Source organism: Hylobates moloch, unplaced genomic scaffold (assembly GCF_009828535.3).
Source record: "Hylobates moloch isolate HMO894 unplaced genomic scaffold, HMol_V3 SCAFFOLD_9, whole genome shotgun sequence".
Lineage (NCBI taxonomy): Eukaryota > Metazoa > Chordata > Mammalia > Primates > Hylobatidae > Hylobates > Hylobates moloch.
In genome coordinates, this window is record NW_026652284.1 from 60,256,445 (window position 1) to 60,275,317 (window position 18,873).

Sequence of the window (18,873 nt, forward strand, 5' to 3'; positions counted from 1 at the left end):
AGGCAGACAAGAAAATTCAGACCCACCCCAAAATACAAACTGTGAAAAAGGTGTTCCTTTGACTATCCTAGCCTGAAGATATTTATTCTTTTACTGAGTTTCAAGAATAATTATTGTTTGCACAGTTCATTTGGCCACTAAAGAAGTAATGCTCTGAGATTGGACTCTCGTTATTGCCTGAAACTACGATTGAAATCTTTTGTTATCAACACCTTTTAATGATTGCGTTTCTTGTTTACTAACTAGAAACTAGGTTTTTCCATGGTGAATATCTGATGAATCCTTTGACAGAGTATATCAGTAAATGAATGTTGATTTAATTTGACAAGATTGAAGGAAATAAAAGAGAATGGTTAGCTGTGAGAATTAGGAGCAGTGTAATCTGGTTTCAATTCCTCGTAACTAGGTTATTACCGGTTAATTTTTCTGCGTCTTACTTTGTCAGAAGAGATGGTTGACTAGATATCTATGGTTCTTACAAAGTCTAAACCTTCATGCACATATTAGTTCAATCTCTAATTCAGCAACCCCAACTAATTAGGGTTGATCTTAAGGTTTCCACTCTTTACTAATTTTTATAGTCTCCTTTCCCTTCCTGTCTGAATTTTATGTAAGCAATTAAAAGGCCATAAAAATTCATTCAATATTATATAACATAAAAGGGAGAAGGGAGGGATGAACTAAAAAACATTCAATTTCAATCCTTAAAATTTACATTTTAACCTTAAAATACAGTTAACATCTAGGCTAACATCCAGTACAACATAGCTAATTGTCCTACTTCAAGTAAACCATATGGAAGACAAGGACAGATAATACTGGCAAGCCAATTAAAGAATACTCACCTTTGCTTTCTGGTGATTAGATTTATACATATGTTAAACATTTCACAACATAGTATTTATATTTAAACAAAAAAGCACTCCAAATTTACACAGACTGCTAAAATGTAAAGCATGTAAATCAGCACTTTCTAGTTTGTAACAAAACTTTATCTTAAATGAACAAGTAGGTTAAGAAACAACCTGATTAAAATATTTCGATAACAATTCTGAAAAACACTAGTTTAGCAATTATTAAAAAAAATTGTTCCATTTGAAAAGTGGTTACAGTTTTAACTTTACAGTCACAAACTCTTTTGTTGAATTACATTAAATAAATTGGTTGTTAAAAACTAGTGCTTGCAAAAGTAATTCTAATGCCCAAGTATGGGACGGGCTCCATGACCACAAAACTATGCCAGCTCTACCTTTTAAATAGACTTTGCCAAAATGAGTGTGTTATTAGCCAGGCTTGGCTGAAACAATCCACTGCCCACAAAGCTACTTTAATGTACTGTCTCTATTGAAAATCACAGTAATCCAACAATACATTACGATACTTTCCCATCACTGCAGCAATTCCCACCACAGGCAACACTTTGTCTCCAACAAAGAAGCCTCACATTCTACGTCTGCAGAAACCCCAATCCTGACTAGTACTGTATGGCTGCCAAGAGGAACATCTGTGTGCTCAACAGTACACAAAACTGGCTCTTTTCTTTTTTTTCTTTCTTTTCCTTTCTTTCTTCTTCTTTTTTATTTCCTAGACAATAAACTGTGTGATTGCTTGGTAAGGAAATGGTCTTTCATTCTCTTCCTCTTCCCTTTTATTTGTTTGTTTGTTTAACACAACAGTCAAACAACTACCTCTGCCATCCACCATTACTTTAAGGGCAAACCCTGAAAACACAGTAAAGTTTATTTTCAGATTTCATATAAGCTTAGATTTGTGATTAGCTGAAGAGTGTTGACTTTAAAGATGAAGACTCTTAAAGGCATATTAATAAAAAGGAGCTATCCAATTCTGAGAATAGTCTAGAATGTCATTTATGTTTGTGGAGTGATAAATCCAAACAAAACACTAAAAAATGGTAATATAATTCTTGAGAGTAAAGAAGTTATAAACTAAATGTTCCCTGTAGAATATTTACAATGTAAGCCAGTATTTCTATACAAATATTACATTTTTGTATTTTACACCAAGAAAGACTTTTCTGTTATGTTTACTCAAAGTAATAATTTTGCTTAAAGAAGTAAAAGAAATTGAGGCATAAGAGCCAAATGGACAAAGAGATGACTAGGAATTCACCAGAGAAAAATGACTTATAAACATTCAACCTTAATCTGCTCCCTAGACAAAAGAAAAAAAAATCCTCTAGCGCACTGATAATCACAAAAATGCAACTTAAATCCAGATACTTTTGCTATTAATATTAAATATAATATTAATTATAAAAAAAATAGAGGGGCTAGGTGTGGTGGCTCATGCCTATAATCCAAGCACTTTAGGAGGTCAAAGTGGGAGGACTGCTTGAGGCCAGGAGTTTGAGATCAGCCTGGGCAACACAAAAAATTTAAAAATTAGCCAAGCATGATGGCATGCTCCTGCAGTCCCAGCTACTCGTGAACTGAGGTGGGAGGATACTTTGAGCGCAGGAGTTCGAGTTCATACAGTGAGCTATGATTGTGCCACTGTACTCCAGCCTGGGTGACAGAGCAAGATCTTGTCTCAAAAAAATAAAAAATAAGATAAAAATAAAAATTAATAAACTAAAAACCTACCCATGTTTGCAAAGAAATGGGCTAGTTGAGATTTTAAATTAGCACTACCTTTCTAAAAGTGAATGATTTAGTAATATGAATGTTTTATACCAATTTGTCCGGAAATTCAGAAATTCTACTCATTGGATTTTATCCAACACAAGTAAAAAGAGATGGGCATAACAATGTTTACTGTACTTTATTTAAAACAGAAACAATTTAGAAACAACCTAACTATCCAACTATAGGGGATTGGTTAAATAAATTATGATGTCTCTACAAGGAATACTATACAACCAAAAGATGTTTAATATGTAACAAAATGTTCACTATATAGCTAATAGACAAAAATATTAGGTTACAAAATATGACGTATGATGGCAACCCTTTTAAAAAATCTGTGCTTGCTTAGAGAAAAGAAAAACATTAATAGTACTATCTCATGATGGTATCATAACGTATTTCTCTATTTTTTAATAAACAACCTCTTAGTTTTGTTTTTTTGTTGTTTTTCTTTTTGAGACAGGAGTCTCACTCTGTTGCCCAGGCTGGGGTGCAGTGGTGCTATCCCAGTTAACTGCAACCTCTGCCTCCTGGGTTCAAGCGATTCTCCCACCTCAGCCTCCCAGGTAGCTGGGATTACAGGAACCTGCCACCATGCCCCGCTAATTTTTGTATTTTTAATAGAGACGGGGTTTCACCATGTTGGCCAGCCTGGTCTCAAACTCCTGACTTCAAGTGGTCCTCCCACCTTGGCCTCCCAAAGGGCTGAGATTACAGGCGTGAGCCACCTCACCTGGCCACAAGCTCTTAGTTTTATAATGAGAAAAAACCCTGCATAATTGCCTCTTAGAACAGACAGGAATTTATTATCATTGAGGAAGTAAAGCATAACTCGTTTCTTCTCAAAAGTTACATTAATATTTTCCTAGGTTTTCAAAACTTGTTCCCTTGAAAATCATGTAAAATTTCACCAAAAAACTGTAATAAGAAACAAATAGGAAGACGTGGTCAGTACAATAATTTGAGGGACTGGGGGCAGGAAAATCTTAAGATTTATCACTTTAAGTTGTAGTAGGCAACCACAAAATTATAGCTCAAGAAATTTCATGAAAATATAGCTATAGCTTAGTAATACTGATTTTCAATGCCTGAAAAAACACATCATATGAAATACACCTCTAATTTTCAGTAGGTTGAAACAATATAAACAACAAATAACTAAAATCTGTGTAATTGTGTGTGCTTTTGTGTGTACAGTTATCAGTAGAAGTGGAATAAATAGAAAATAATGAAGTTTTAATTTTTTAAATCAAAGACAATGCAGACTTTCTTTTTACCTTTCATAGTGTGATACTACCTTACACCACCAAACTGGATTAGTAAGGAAATCACTTTCTGGTTTTATTTTTAAAGAATGAAAAGGTATTCCCTGATACTTTGTATATGTTTGTAAAGCAGCTGTTAAATAAAAGAGAAACACAGGGCTGTACTCTATTAAGTGACACCAGCTCACTACATGGTATTTAAGAAGGTTCACTGAAAAAGCAATAAAAAGTGTCCTGGTTTCTGATCTGGATTTCTCCTCACTGTACACAATCAGAGTTCATGTTATATTTTTAAAGAAGTATTTAACTAGAACCTGATTAATTCATCTTTTTTGGGGGGAAGTGTGTGTGCTTGCTGGTCTACAACCATTGTTCATAAATAAAACTTAAGGCAGAAGAGTAAACTTAGTATGTGAAGACCTGTCAACAAATAAGGCAACTTTTGAAGGATGCACAGATTCCTTCTGATTCAATTGCTGAATAAACATAATTCGGGAAAGTGCTCACCTATCAAGTGAAATCCAAGTGCTACATTAAAAAGACATAGGTGGGGGCATGCTCCTCCTATTTGCCACACATCGTGTTTTGCACTTTACATGTTATTTCATTTCTTCTCACACAAACAACTTTAGAGGAAGCATTACTATCACCATTTTCCAAGTGAAAAACTTTCCCAAAGCCATAAAGCTAGTAAATAGTAGAGGTAGGATTCACACCCTGTTCTGATTGTGGGCTGTGCTTTTTTTTTTTCAAACCATGCTATTGAATCAAGAAAAGTAGAAAAACTGAATGTTAAAATTAAGGTTTTAAAGCTCATTCTTTTTGGTAAAAAAATAAAATTGAGACACCTTATGGTTGAAGTTTTAGTAGGGAATGCCACCAGATTAAACAACAACAACAACAAAGGACCTTACTGTTGCCAGTATTTTCCCTCCCCTCAAAGACACTGGCAAAGTGCATCTGTTTAGAGAAGGTTAGAGCCAAACCAAGTGTCCCACAGAAGAGCATCTGTACATAATGGAAAATTCTGTTGCAAGTCTGTCAAAAAGCTACCTTAGACTGTCAAATATACAGACCAAATTGCTTTCTAGAGAAGTTGGACTACAGGTTCAGTTTTATAAATGAGTTCTCTGTTGAGGGAACCCTGATTTGATCGAACAAACAAATGAAAAAGAAACACACAATGTTTACATACATTTACAAATATTACGTAAACATTTAACATAAAATCTACAGATGGGGGATTCCTCGGATGTGCTGAGCTGGCTATAGAAGTGAGAGGAAGGTGACAGCTTCGCTTCTAGTTTCTATCAATATTCACTAGCAATCATAGTTTCAGAGATACCTACTGAAAGATCAGGGCAGAGGTTCTCTCCAAACACCTTAAGACTGGGTTTAGTTACCTCACCCAACTTTCACTAATGATTTTCATCCTTCCCTTCAGAATTATTTTGCTCACATTGAAAAAACATCTCTAGTGGTCACATCACATTCTTACTCATTTGAAAGCAAGACCAACACTCCTTTGACAAAGTCATTGCTTGCCAAGGAGCACACTGATTCCTTAAGTCTCATTATGGTGCAGTAATGCAATCAAACATTTTCTAAGTCATCAATCAGCCCATTATTTAATCCTTTTCTGGCATAGTGGTTTTAAAGCAGAAAATACACCTAGTTAGCGTTGCCTATAATATACATACTTCCTTGCCTTTTTAAGGTCATTATAAACATAACTGCATTTTAAAATTTACTGCACAAGCCATACTGTGATTTAAAAAAAAACAAAACAAAACAACAAATCAGCCTGGTCTCAATCATCCATTAAGAAAAATCTACTATTAAATATTCCAATACAGAAATTTCTTTTAAAGAGTGTAATTTTTAGTTTTCTGGTCTGTTTCCACAATGTACTTGCCTCCCTAGTACTTGCCTCAATTTCCGATATGGTTTTTAGAAGAAAACCACTTCTAATCTCCTCTTAGCTGAGAAGCCAAATAATCTTAGTAAGAAATATATGCTGGCCGGGCACAGTGGCTCACACCTGTAATCCCAGCACTTTGGGAGGCCAAGGCGGGCGGATCACGAGGTCAGGAGATGGAGACCATCCTAGCTAACATGGTGAAACCCCCGTCTCTACTAAAAATACAAAAAATTAGCCAGGCATGGTGGCGGGCGCCTGTAGTCCCAGCTACTCGGGAGGCTGAGGCAGGAGAATGGCATGAACCCAGGAGGTGGAGCTTGCAGTGAGCTGAGATCACACCACTGCACTCCAGCCTGGGCAAGCGACAGAGCAAGACTCTGTCTCAAAAAAAAAAAAAAAAAAAAAAGAAATATATATCAATAAGAGCTGATGAAGCTCTTTATGAGGGCTAGAAGCAATGTTTCTTCATTTTTCACATTTGAAGTACCCGGGGGATGTGTTGAAAGCGGATTTCTGGGCCTCATCCCCAGATATTCCGATTACTTACATTAGGGGTAAGATTAATGAATTGCATATTGAGCAAAAATCTCTGGTAAGAAGATATTAGGTTTTAAAACAGGTTTCATGGCCACTGCTTTCAAACTCCATATTATTTTCAGGTTCTCTGCTCTGTTCTGGAGAGCTGTTATTATAGGATTCTTATCCTAGATAAATGAGGCATTATTGTACATATCATCTGGTCCTTTGGTTTAAAATTCATGAAACATTTTTCATAATGCATTTGCGAGTGAAGTGAACTCCTTTACTGTTCCAGGAAATGAAGTATGGTAAGGGCTGGTAGGAAATGATTTTTAAAAGTTTCACTTACCAAATTTGTTTCTGACATTAGTCTTACAGGCTGGAGTATAAATTCCAAATCTGGAAAGAACAAATGATTAAGAAGTTCTGCCTTTATTGCACAGCAAAAGAAACTACACAGCAGAATCTTTCTTTTTTCACCATCTCCAAAGGTGGCTTGTAGCTTTCCCACAGTATCCGGTTGCTGTCTAGGTACACACACAACCTAGGTGATAACTCACTTAGATTTAAACTACTTTTTTCAAAGCCAACTTTTCCAAACAATGCATCATCTACATTTTAAATGCTGGGTGAAATTCTACCACCACTCCCGAAAAAAGGGACAAGGAGGTGTATTGTACTAGACAAAAGAAATGGAGAAAAGTATTGACAGAACAAGCCATCTATAGTACCCCTGGGGTAGAAAGCACTGTTAAAAGAGTTTTCTCACACATGAAAAAGCAATGAAGCATGCAACATTGATTTTTATTTCATTATTTTTTGGACCTAGGTATTGAAATACCCAAAAGGAAGCCATCATTTAAAAATAATTATAATCCCTTTTTCCCACCAATAGACAAACTAGTGATATAAGCCTATGCTTAAGAATTAAAGCACTTGGGAGCCCCAGGCAGGAGGATCGCTTGAGGCCAGGAGTTTGAAACCTGCCTGGGCAACACAGCAAGACCATGTCTCTAAACAAAATTAAAAATAAATACATAAATAAAACTAAAATTTTAAATCAGATTAGTGAGACTCCAGTCTCAACTCTAGGAAAGATCTGTCTTTAAGAAAAGGTGAGACATATAATCTTAATCATTTGAAAGGATATATGAAAATTCTCAAAACTTCTAGACCTTCCTTGATTCCAAATGTGGTATTGTAACATCTGGATCCATTCATTGCTCAGTCTCCTGCTATTATTCCAGATCACCAACTGAAGAAAGTGCTCCAAATGGCGAAAAGATGTAACTATTATTCTCGATATTCTCTGTATATAACATTTTGTGTTGTACAATCTTAAAGCCAGACAGAGATCTTCAGCTCATTTCCCCTACTTAAATAATTATTGATAAGAAAGACATCTGCAGAACAAAGTATAGTATAAGAATTATATTCTCAGAGGCGTCTGAGAAGTCACATAGTCAAATTTCCTGCCCCTAGTCCTTCTCAATCAACATGCTGCTTATAATGAAAGAGTTCTTTCAAGATTTTATGCTCAATTATTTTTTAGTCAAATTAGCTAGCACGAACTAATGAGCTGGAAATGAATTTGAGAAGTTCGGTTTTAAATGCTGAAAGGTTTAATTCACTCTCAAAGACAAAATCAGTTGCAATGAAAGAGAAAACTGTTTCAACAATTTATTTAGATCTAAACAGAAGGTAGGCATGTATATTTTCCACTGCATTATCCATCATAAGAATTTATGACAAATACTGTAAATTAGGGAGAAAAGGATTAAGATGAAAAAATGGTTTTTTATGTTCATGCTCATACTACTGATTACTGTGACCAGTTGCTGTGAAAGGTAAAGCATAGTATGTGCATTTAACTTAACTTAATATAGTCAGATGGTAAGGGAATTTGTTGATGAGGTTAAGGAAGCTAAATAAGATAAGGCACCTGGAGATCTGAGACTCAACTTAGATCCCCTAGTGGCATACAAAGTCTCTTACTGAGGGGACAAGACAACTGAACACAATAAACTTAAAACTGCAGGGTAAAAAAAGAACACTTCTGACTTGCTCAAGCAGGTTCACTGCAATATTTTAGTCCAAGAGGAAAGTGGAATAATAGATGGCAACCAGGACTGCACTGACTCTCCACTGCTGATCCAGGCTGCATTCAAGGGAATGATACATTTGGAAGCAGCATAGTACTTTGGGGTGAAAATAAAGTCACAATTTCAAGAGATTCAAAAATTGTCATTAGCATAAAACAGTGCTTTATAGCTACCTCAAGATGGCTGTTTCAAGAACTATGTTCGAAATGAAGCCATGATGACATCTCTGGGATTTTGAAGGTGACTCTCAAAATCTCAGAATTTTATCCCCAAATTTCTGACTAAATGACCCAACTTCAGGCAATATCTGTATCCACGTGATTCCATAAAACTAGCTTATTTCATGACATTTCTATAAATAAAGCTGAGAAGACCAATTCTAGAAGTCTGGAGTCAGAGTTGTTATGGGTCAGTGTGAATTTACCCAACAGTTCTTATGAATCCCAGTGTTTTCATTGACTTCATCACAGTTGATCTCTGGGAAATGGTAGATTACTATTTGTGCACTTTTATCATTTAAAGTTAACTAAACTGGTCTTGAGATTGCTTTTTAAATATTAAATAAAAATTAAATATTTTAAAATTCTCTAACAGGCTATTACAACTATAGCTAAAATAAGAAAAAAATTCATGTTGTCTACAGATAAAAGAAATTTTGAATATGTGGCCCAAAGAAGGGGAAACTCTAAAAAATAAAAAATAAATTTAAAAAAAGGTTGAAGCAAACTCAGTCAAAACTACTTCAATATCCTTCCATTAATTAACTACATGTTTAGGAGGAATCAATCATTGTATTTCACTCCAAGTGGTCAGGATCTAAGATTAAAAGACCATCTCCCCACTGCCTTTTCATACTTCTGTTAAGTTTTGTTGTTAATACCAAGAGCTCTTCCCCCAGCTGTGAAGTCAGTCCAGCAGCTGCATTAGCAAACCATGCCAATCCTACACCAATATATGAAGACAGCTGCCTTGCCTGTCCTTACAGATGAAAGAGTGCTAAAAGCCTAGAAAAATCTTTAGTACTGGCAATGGCTATGAAGGCAGCTGCTTGCCTGTCATACTTCAGAGTATGCTATGTGACAATAGCTACAAGAGCTGAAGAATGAATACAACTAATTTCTAACAGTAACACATTATATTTCCAAATTGTTTTCATCACAAAATATTGCATTGTTTTTGATACTTTTAGTTTTAGATTCCTCAGCATTCTACACACAGAAGCAAAACCTTACTCCTATGTAAACAATCCTGATTTGTAGTTTCAGTAAATTAAGCAATAAAGAATCTCGAAGATTTGTGCTCCAAAATTCAAGTCACAAACAGCAAAGTTGATTTTCTAACATGAGCACTGTTATAATGTTTTTATATTAAACACTGTTACAACGTTTTAATGTGTTTTTACTTCAGAATAATCTGAAACTCATACCAGGATACAACTGAATTTGAAGAGGATAGTAATTTGATGAAACTAACAATTGCAAGCAAGAGTGTTTCTGTTTCAATAAAATGCCCCTCCCCTCTCTGCATACATTCAATATGAATTCAAAGTCTAAATAGAGTTTATAAGCAGAATTTATATTAATATTTCTCTTTTAGGAAATGTTTTTACATTAACCAAAAAAACTGACGATACTTAATGATCAAGATACCTGCAATTTACTCTGAAATAGTTCAAATATACCAGTGTGATAGTGTGATGTGAGCAAAAAAAACAAAGACACAATATAGGGAATAGTTCATTTTAGCCATAATAAAAATCCACATTCCATATTTGGCCACTATAAGTGCCACTACTATTTGTATTTCAACAGATAACTGACCCTTTGCTAATCATCATATTGAATATCAGAAAAAATTTCACTGGTGAAAACAGTGGGCTATAACTACAATAATGAATATTAAAAATGGGGTTCCATTTGTGAAATAAAAAGCATTTAAGAAATATGATCTAGTTAAAAAGTATTTTAAAGATCTGACTGATCCTTTCAGAATCCAGTGGAGCATGGATTTTTTTCCTTATGGATGATGCCTTCCTTTAAGCTGAATACTCCAATATCCCACTGTGATATGTGGAAGACTCTGTTTGCCTATTGCAGGCTATGAAGGAAGCAGAATTCTCCCTTACATGACCCCTTTCCTGCAAGGTGGTGGTCAGAGCCTGTCTTAGGACTAAGGGATGGGCTTTCCTCAGGTTACAAGAACTCCCTGTGCCTGCTTATTAATATTTAGTTAATACATTTCTATATGGTATGTCTATATGTGCGGCAAAATTTGGTCTGAGATTTGCTTTCATGAGACCTTAAAATGAGGCTGTAAGAAATAGCTAGTCCTTATCTTTTTCAAATTTCTTTGGAGGCTACCATTATCTACCAAAAAGAACCCAAGAGTAGGGCACAGCCACACTGACTTAGGTCAATGTGGTAGTAGTAAGATATGCATTGAACACTTAAGAATAATTCTATTTAAAGCTATAATTTTTCCTTTTTTTTTTTTTTTTGAAACAAGGTCTCACTCTGTCGCACAGGCTGGAATGCAGTGGCACAATCTCATCTCACTGCAACCTCTATCCTCCTCTACCCCCAGCTCAAGCAATCTTCCCATCTCAGCTTCCTGAGTAGCTGGGACCACAGGTATGCATCACAATGCCCAGCTACTTTTTTTGTATTTTTAGTAGAGACGGGATCTCACCATGTTGTCCAGGCTAGTCTCGAATTCCTGAACTCAAGCAATCTGTCCACCTCCGCCTCCCAAAGTGCTGGGATTACAGGCGTGAGCCACCACAACCAGCCTAAAGCTGTAATTTTTCTAAACACAAAACTTCAAATTCAACATATGACTATTACTATCAAGAAGCATTTTAAAATATCAAGTTAGAATGATCTACATAGGAACATATGACTTTACATGCAATACATAAAACCTAAGTTTCAATAAAGCCAGTACGTAATTTTGGAAAGTCCTGGCAACCTAGTCACATGAAAAGCCTTTGGATATGTGTTATAATTTATTAGGGAAAATATGCATATATAATAACTATATAGAGAGAACAACCAAAGGGATGCACCACAAGGCAGTGTATTTATAAATATAAATTTACTTCCTAAAATCCCTGGGCAATAGAACTGACAAGAATAAACAGCCCTGCAACAAACCGCAGTACACATAGGCACCAGATGATAGAGACAGCATTTTACATTTCTGGAAAAAAAGAAGATATATTCAACAAATCAAAAAAGAAGATATATACGGCCGGGCGCGGTGGCTCATGCCTGTAATCCCAGCACTTTGGGAGGCCGAGGCAGGCGGATCACGAGATCAGGAGATCGAGACCATCCTGGCTAACACGGTGAAACCCTGTCTCTACTAAAAATACAAAAAATTAGCCGGGCGAGATGGCGTGCGCCTGTAGTCCCAGCTACTCGGGAGGCTGAGGCAGGAGAATGGCGTGAACCCCGGGGGGCGAAGCCTGCAGTGAGCCGAGATCGTGCCACTGCACTCCAGCCTGGGCGACAGCGAGACTCCGTCTCAAAAAAAAATAAAAAAGAAGATATATTCAACAAATCACATTGGGAAAACTGGCTTTACATCCAGAAGAAAGAGATTAGACCGCCATAGCAAACCATACGTAACATAAGCTGTATAATGGGTACAGTTTCCTTTTGGGGTAATGAAAATGTTCTAAAACTGGACAGTGGTGATGGTTGCAAAACATTTTGAAAATACTAAATGTCACTGAATTTAAAATGGCAGAAATGGTAAGTTTTATGTTACATGTATTTTACCACAATAAAAACAATACGTGGCAGATATGTTACAGAAATTAAGTAATATTTATTTTCATAAATGTAAAACCTCATTAACTGTTAACATAATGAATTACTTCAAAATTTTCAAAACTGTATAGGAAGAAAATGTATAATCTAAAAATCTATGAGAAAATAAAAGGGTAAGCAAGCCCATTCAAGTAATCCTGTGCAAACTGGGATAAAAACAACTAATATTTACTGAGCATTTAATATGTGCCAAATACTATTTTAAGTTGTTATTCTAGATATTAATCCATTTAGTCCTCACAACAACCTATAAGGTACATACTGTAAAGAAAGAGACTGCTGAGAAATCCTAAACACCACTAAAATCAAATTTGTGTTAGGGACCAATCCAAAAAAACTAACATAATTTCAAGACCAATTTTTGCAAGGTCCTTAAGATGTAAACCTAAAAACCCTCCTTGATCTCAATGCCCCATATAAAATATCAACTCCATTGCTTGCTATTTTCTAAATGTTTCATGAACCCATTCCTTCCTTTACATCCCATCAATGCCACTGCCCAAAGCTAAATAATCAAAATGTCACATCTTGACTATGGCAATAATCTGTTCTCTCTCTTCTGGGCTCATCTCATCCTTCTAAAAATCATCCATCTGATAATCAGTACTCTTAAATCACTATTAATATGTATATACTTGAAGTAAAGAAGAAATAGATGCTGTAACATATGCTTTTTTCTTGTATGTACTAATGAAAGTACAAACAACCCTCCTAGCCAAAATAGTCTGATTTATTTAATTGGAATCCAATTTAATGTTCACTCTGAGGCTTAAAATCTTATAGAAAAAGAATCAATTTGCCAAAATTAGAGTTAGTTATTAAAAACATCGCCCACAACATATTAAAACACATATTCTCTGTTCAAGATAGCTTACTTGGGGAAAAAAAATCTCTAGAATGCAACAAATAAACCATTATATTTACAATGATTATCTCTGAGTGGTAGGGTTTTGTTCTTTTCGCTCCTGTGTGATTTCTAAATTTTCTAAAGTAATTTCTAAATTTTCCTAACCTTTTCAGTATGGAAAAAAACGCTTCTCAGCAAGTCATTAATTCTAGGTTTGCAAAATGATTATTTTTCTAACTAAAATAACAAGCGTTCGTATTTTATAAAGAATCATTGCAATTTAAGATTTCAGAATGTTCCCTAAGAATTAAAAATCAGCTTAATAGACAAAAAAGAAAATCAGTAACTTGGTAGTCTTATACTATAATAACAAAAAGTTACACTGTAGCCACTATATTTAGAAAACATAAGAAATAAGAAGCAAATACAAATTGGAAAGAGGTATGTTTTTCATTGTTTATAGATGGTGATCGTCTCCTTGGAAAATCCAAAATAATCAAAGTAATAACAAATCATAAATGTAGTAAGGTGACTGGATACAAAACTCACAAAAATCCAACAGTCTTCATATACACAAGCAAAAATTAGTATGAAGATGCAGTAAAATACAGACAACACTGGCAATAACAACAACAATGAAAAGATAAAAAGACCTTAAAATAAACATAAAATATGTGCAAGAGCTTCATGGAAACCAACCAAAAAGCCCTGTAAAGCTCTGATCTATATTGGCACCTTTCCATATGCTAATACCATACTGTATTGTTACAATTTTACAGTATGTATTGAAATCAGGTAAGAAACAATATTGTTTTGGATATTTTAGGCCTTTTACCTTTTCATATGAAATTTAAAATCAACTTACCAATTTCTTTTTTAAAAACCTACTATGATTTTGACTGAGATTACATTAAATCTATAGACTAACATGGAGAAAGCTGACATCTTAACAATACTGATTCCTTCTAATCATCTCTCCACTGACTTAGCTCTTGTTTAATTTCCTGTTGTATTTTGTAGTTTTCAGCACAGAGGTCTTACATATCTTTTGTTAAATATATTAAGTATTTTTTTTTTGAGATGGAGTCTCGCTCTGTCACCCAGGCTGGAGTGCAGTGGCGCAATCTCAGGTCACTGCAAGCTCCGCCTTCCGGGTTCACACCATTCTCCTGCCTCAGCCTCCCAGAATAGCTGGGACTACAGGCGCCCACCACTATGCCCGGCTAATTTTTTTTTGTATTTTTAGTAGAGACAGGGTTTCAGTGTGTTAGCCAGGATGGTCTCGATCTCCTGACCTCATGATCCGCCCACCTCGGCCTCCCAAAGTGCTGGGATTACAGGCATGAGCCACCGCGCCAGGCCTATATTAAGTATTTTTATGCTATTATATATAGTTTTAAATTTTTCTTTTCTTGTTTTTTTTTTTTTTTTTTTTTTTGGAGACGGAGTCTCACTCTGTCACCCAGGCTGGAGTGCAGTGACGCAATCACGGCTCACTGCAACCTCCACCTCCTGGGTTCAGGCGAATCTCCTGACTCAGCCTCCTGAGTAGCTAGCACTACAGATGTGCACCCCAATGAATGGCTAATTTTTTGTATTTTTAGTAGAGATGGGGTTTTGCCATGTTGGCCAGGCTGGTCTCGAACTTGACCTGAAGGAGTCCACCCACCTTGGCCTCCCAAAGTGCTGGGATTACAAGTGTGAGCCACTGCGCCCAGTCAAATTTTTCATTTTTTAATAGTTTATGCTTTGTATGTAGATATACGTTTGTTTTTTATACTGGCTGTGTATCCCTAAACTCTGTTAAATATACTTTTAGTTCTAATAAGTTTTTGCAGCCATCTGCATATGAAGACTGTTCCACTTCTTCCTTTCTAATCTGTGTACCTTTTATTACTTTTTCTTGCCTTACAACTCTAGCTATGACATCCAGTATAATGTAGAGTAAAAAGTTAAAAAGAATGGACATCCATGCCCTATTTCTGATTTTAGAAAATATCAAGCCTTTCACAGCTGAGTTTGATGTTAATTTTAAGTTTTTTTTTTTAAACGACCTCAATCAGCTTAAAGAAGTTCTCTTCTATTCCTAGTTTGCTGAATTGTTTCTCATGAATGAACACGGAATTTTGTTCGGTGCTTTTTCTGCTTTCCTGATCATATGGATTTTTCTATATTAATATGATGATTATATTGATTTTTTTTTCACAAGTTAAACCAAACTTACACTGCCAGGATACACTGCACTTTGGTCATGATGTATTATACATTTTTCAAAAGCTATTTCTTGATTTTATCATTTTGTTAAAGACTCCTGAATCCATGTTCATAAGGTGTATTGGTCTACAGCTCTCTTTTCTTGTGACACCTTTGATACTGATTCCTGATATTTATTTTCTGTTATCATTATGAGTCAGTAGAGAGTGGGAAATTGAGTGGGATGGTGTGTGTTTACTCCTGTTTGACAATTATTCATAGAGTAAAAAAATTACATTAATGATTCAGTGTAGCTCAGTCTCTTTCACAGGTCTTCTGCTTTTAAAACTAATCTGTGGCTCGATGCCTTAGCTCACACCTGTAATCCCAACACTTTGGGAGGCCAAGGCAGGTGGATCACAAGGTCAGGAGCTCAAGACCAGCCTGGCAAGATGGTGAAACCCGCTCTCTAAGAAAAACACAAAAAATTAGCCAGGCGCTGTGGTAGGCGCCTGTAATCCCAGCTACTTGGGAGGCTAAAGCAGGAGAATCGCTTGAACTCAGGCGGCAGAGGTTGCAGTGAGCCGAGATCGCGCCACTGCACTCCAGCCTGGGCAACAGAGTGAGACTCTGTCTCAAAAAACAAACAAACAAACAAAAAACTAATCTGTTTTTGGGCGAAGCCTAGTATTTAAGAAAATATAATGGTGGGTGACAGGATCATTCCCATTAAGCAAAATTTTAAGGCCCTGTTTTTGCTTCCAGCATTCAATCAAACTACAAGAACTTGCATTCTACCTTTCCAGGTATCTCCTATAATCAGATATTATGTAGTATAATTAATATGTACATTACAGTTCCCAGTATATCTACATGAGTTCATAATAATTGTTGTTTTCCTCATATGACAGAAAAAAATAACTTTTTTTAGATGTCAATTTGTTGATGAAAAATGATTTGTCAATGAACACCAAGTCTCTGAAACAGGACAAAGGGAGGCTCAATTAATGAATCACCAACTAAAAATAAAATATTGGATGTGATTATAAAATTTGAGTAGTGTTTCTGTATTTCATCTTCTATATCCCTTTCCTCAACTCCAAGGTTTTCATTACTTTAAATAAACTTTTCTTCCCTAGAACAAATATATCATGAATAATATTTGTGTTGCATTATTAGTTAGAAAAATCACTAAGCTATATTTCAGGTCATATTCAGAAAAAGTAAAGAAAAACACATGAAAATATAAAAATAAAAACAAAAAGCTCCCAAACAAACAAAAAACCCTAGCTTCCCCCTTAGTTTCTAAATTTAGATTGCAGGGAATTTCTAGATTACTTAACTAGTAAAACAAAATATTCATTAAAAGTCAAAAGTATTCTCTTGCATATCAATAAAGCAAATGCTTAACTAATTTTTTCTTTCTTTTGTTTTTTTGGTGGTGGTGATCTTTTTTTTTTTTTTTGAGACGGAGTCTCGCTCTGTCACCCAGGCTGGAGTGCAGTGGCGCGATCCCCGCTCACTGCAAGCTCTGCCTCCCGGGTTCACGCTATTCTCCTGCCTCAGCCTCTCCGAGTAGCTGGGACTACAGGCGCCCGCCACCACGCCCGGCTAAATTTTTTTGTATTTTTAGTAGAGACGAGGTTTCACCGTGGTCTCGATCTCCTGACCTCATGATCCGCCCGCCTCGGCCTCCCAAAGTGCTGGGATTACAAGCGTGAGCCACCGCGCCCGGCCGGTGGTGGTGATCTTTAAGAAGTTTGGCATAAACAGTAACCAAGTCTTTGGTCTTCAATGCATTCTCTAGCAGCCTTTCTCAACTGGGGTTCAGCCAAAGAATTTAACCCCATAGAAAATGATTTGAATGACTCTATTCTCAATTCTCCCAGGAATGAGTAAGTTAATTCATTAAATATTTATTAATTCATTAAATATACTTTAGGATACTAGGGTATAATTCTCTAGATGAGCCTTTGTTGAGAAAGGCTGCATGATATTCTTTTAATGACATAGGTAATACAATAAGATTTTAAACTGTAACACAAACACACACACACACACACACACACACATAAGCACAACTATGAAATGCCTTTGGATAGATGACTAGAAATAAAAATAATTCCATAACATTCTAAAAGCATCTTTATCAGTATAGCTAATTTAATGAGTAAATGTTATTTGCCATCTGAAGTAAAACTTTGAGTTTCAGAGCTTTACTTTACATCACACCAGCTGAACTTTAAGATGTTCAGGACAAGTCTTAACCAATATCAAATGAATAAATTTCTGCTGCTATTCCTCCTGGAGTCAGACGTGAAGTCAGTCAATGTGAACAGAGCATATGCCCTGTAGCTTTCACTTTAGGACTCATATTCCAAACCACTGTATTTTCTCTGGTCATGGTATCTATAGCAGATATTGTTGATTCCCAACCTAATATCTACCACTCCCCGCCACCTCCATTTCCTTCTTCCTGGCATGCCCCATTTTATTCAGGTAGCCACGCTGATATTTTTCAGGAGAGGCTGGCTGCAGTCCTAAACCCAGGGAAAGAATAAATATGTGAACAGTGCAGTCACGCGGGGCCTCATGCACAGAAGGGCACAGTGCTTGGGTTTATTAATCTGTGGTCACTGACTTGAAACTCTTAATAATTTCATCCTTGCATCTGAGTTTGTAAGTGAAGTAGGACCGGACAATGGCGCATGCACCCAGGGCTTGTTAGTCTAGGCTCACACATGGTCCCGATCCCTCAAGGACAGGTTCTCAGCCACCAGGTTAGGAGATGGGCATTACTCTGTAGAATCTCACTGCAAAGGGAGAAGATGGCCATTCTATCCCCAAACTGATGGTGCCAAGGCGTGTTATAAGGGCAAACCAGTGAGAGCCTCTTGCCCATCCATCATCTAGGTGCCTCTGCGCATCCTGGCACACAGGCAGCAATCCCTTGGGTTGTCCTCCACTGTGGGTTGAGACGGTGGGCCCATGACAAAGGAAGATTAACTTCCCTACCCCTATCTTGGGCCCTGAGTTTTCATTTTGCACTGGGCCCTGGGAATTATGCAGCCTGCCCTGGCAGATCTTGATAAGTCTGAATCAATCATGTGCTCTCACCCTCATTAATGAATGCTTCACAACTCGGCATGTGATGTAATTCTGGCCAACAGTAATATGAAGGAATGCAGAGAAACTTCTGCAAGAATTTTCTTACTCTTAAAAGAGATACACGAAAGAGATGCCCCCTTTCCTGTACCTGTAAATTAATTTTGGATATTACGCCTAGCATTGTTGCTGCCATCTCGCAGCCATGATGGGATCAAGCCTGAGTATAAAACCTACACAGGGAAAAAGGCCAGACTAGAATAAAAAATTACAAAAAGGAGGATCCATGGTTTTTATCACAACACAGTCACAACTGTCTTACCTCTGGGTTCTTTGGTCGGTGAGTTGGTAAGTTTTTTATTGTTTAAAACAGTTAAGGTAGAGTTTTCTGTCAACTGCAATTGAAAGCATCTTCATTACACATAACGGCGCACTTTTAATAG

General features: G+C 36.3%; 1 protein-coding gene across 3 annotated transcripts in view; it reads right to left on the reverse strand.

The window, feature by feature from the left end:
* The window catches only part of MRPS28 (mitochondrial ribosomal protein S28), a 111,542-nt gene that overhangs the window by 17,481 nt on the left and 75,188 nt on the right, over positions 1–18,873 (reverse strand). The window contains exon 3 of one of the 3 annotated variants that reach the window (XM_032759909.2): positions 6,700–6,749. The exons of the other annotated variants lie outside the window; for them this stretch is intronic. Coding sequence (XP_032615800.1) covers positions 6,700–6,749 — 50 coding nt within the window. The remainder of the gene's footprint in view (positions 1–6,699; positions 6,750–18,873) is intronic. 3 annotated transcript variants of the gene reach the window in all.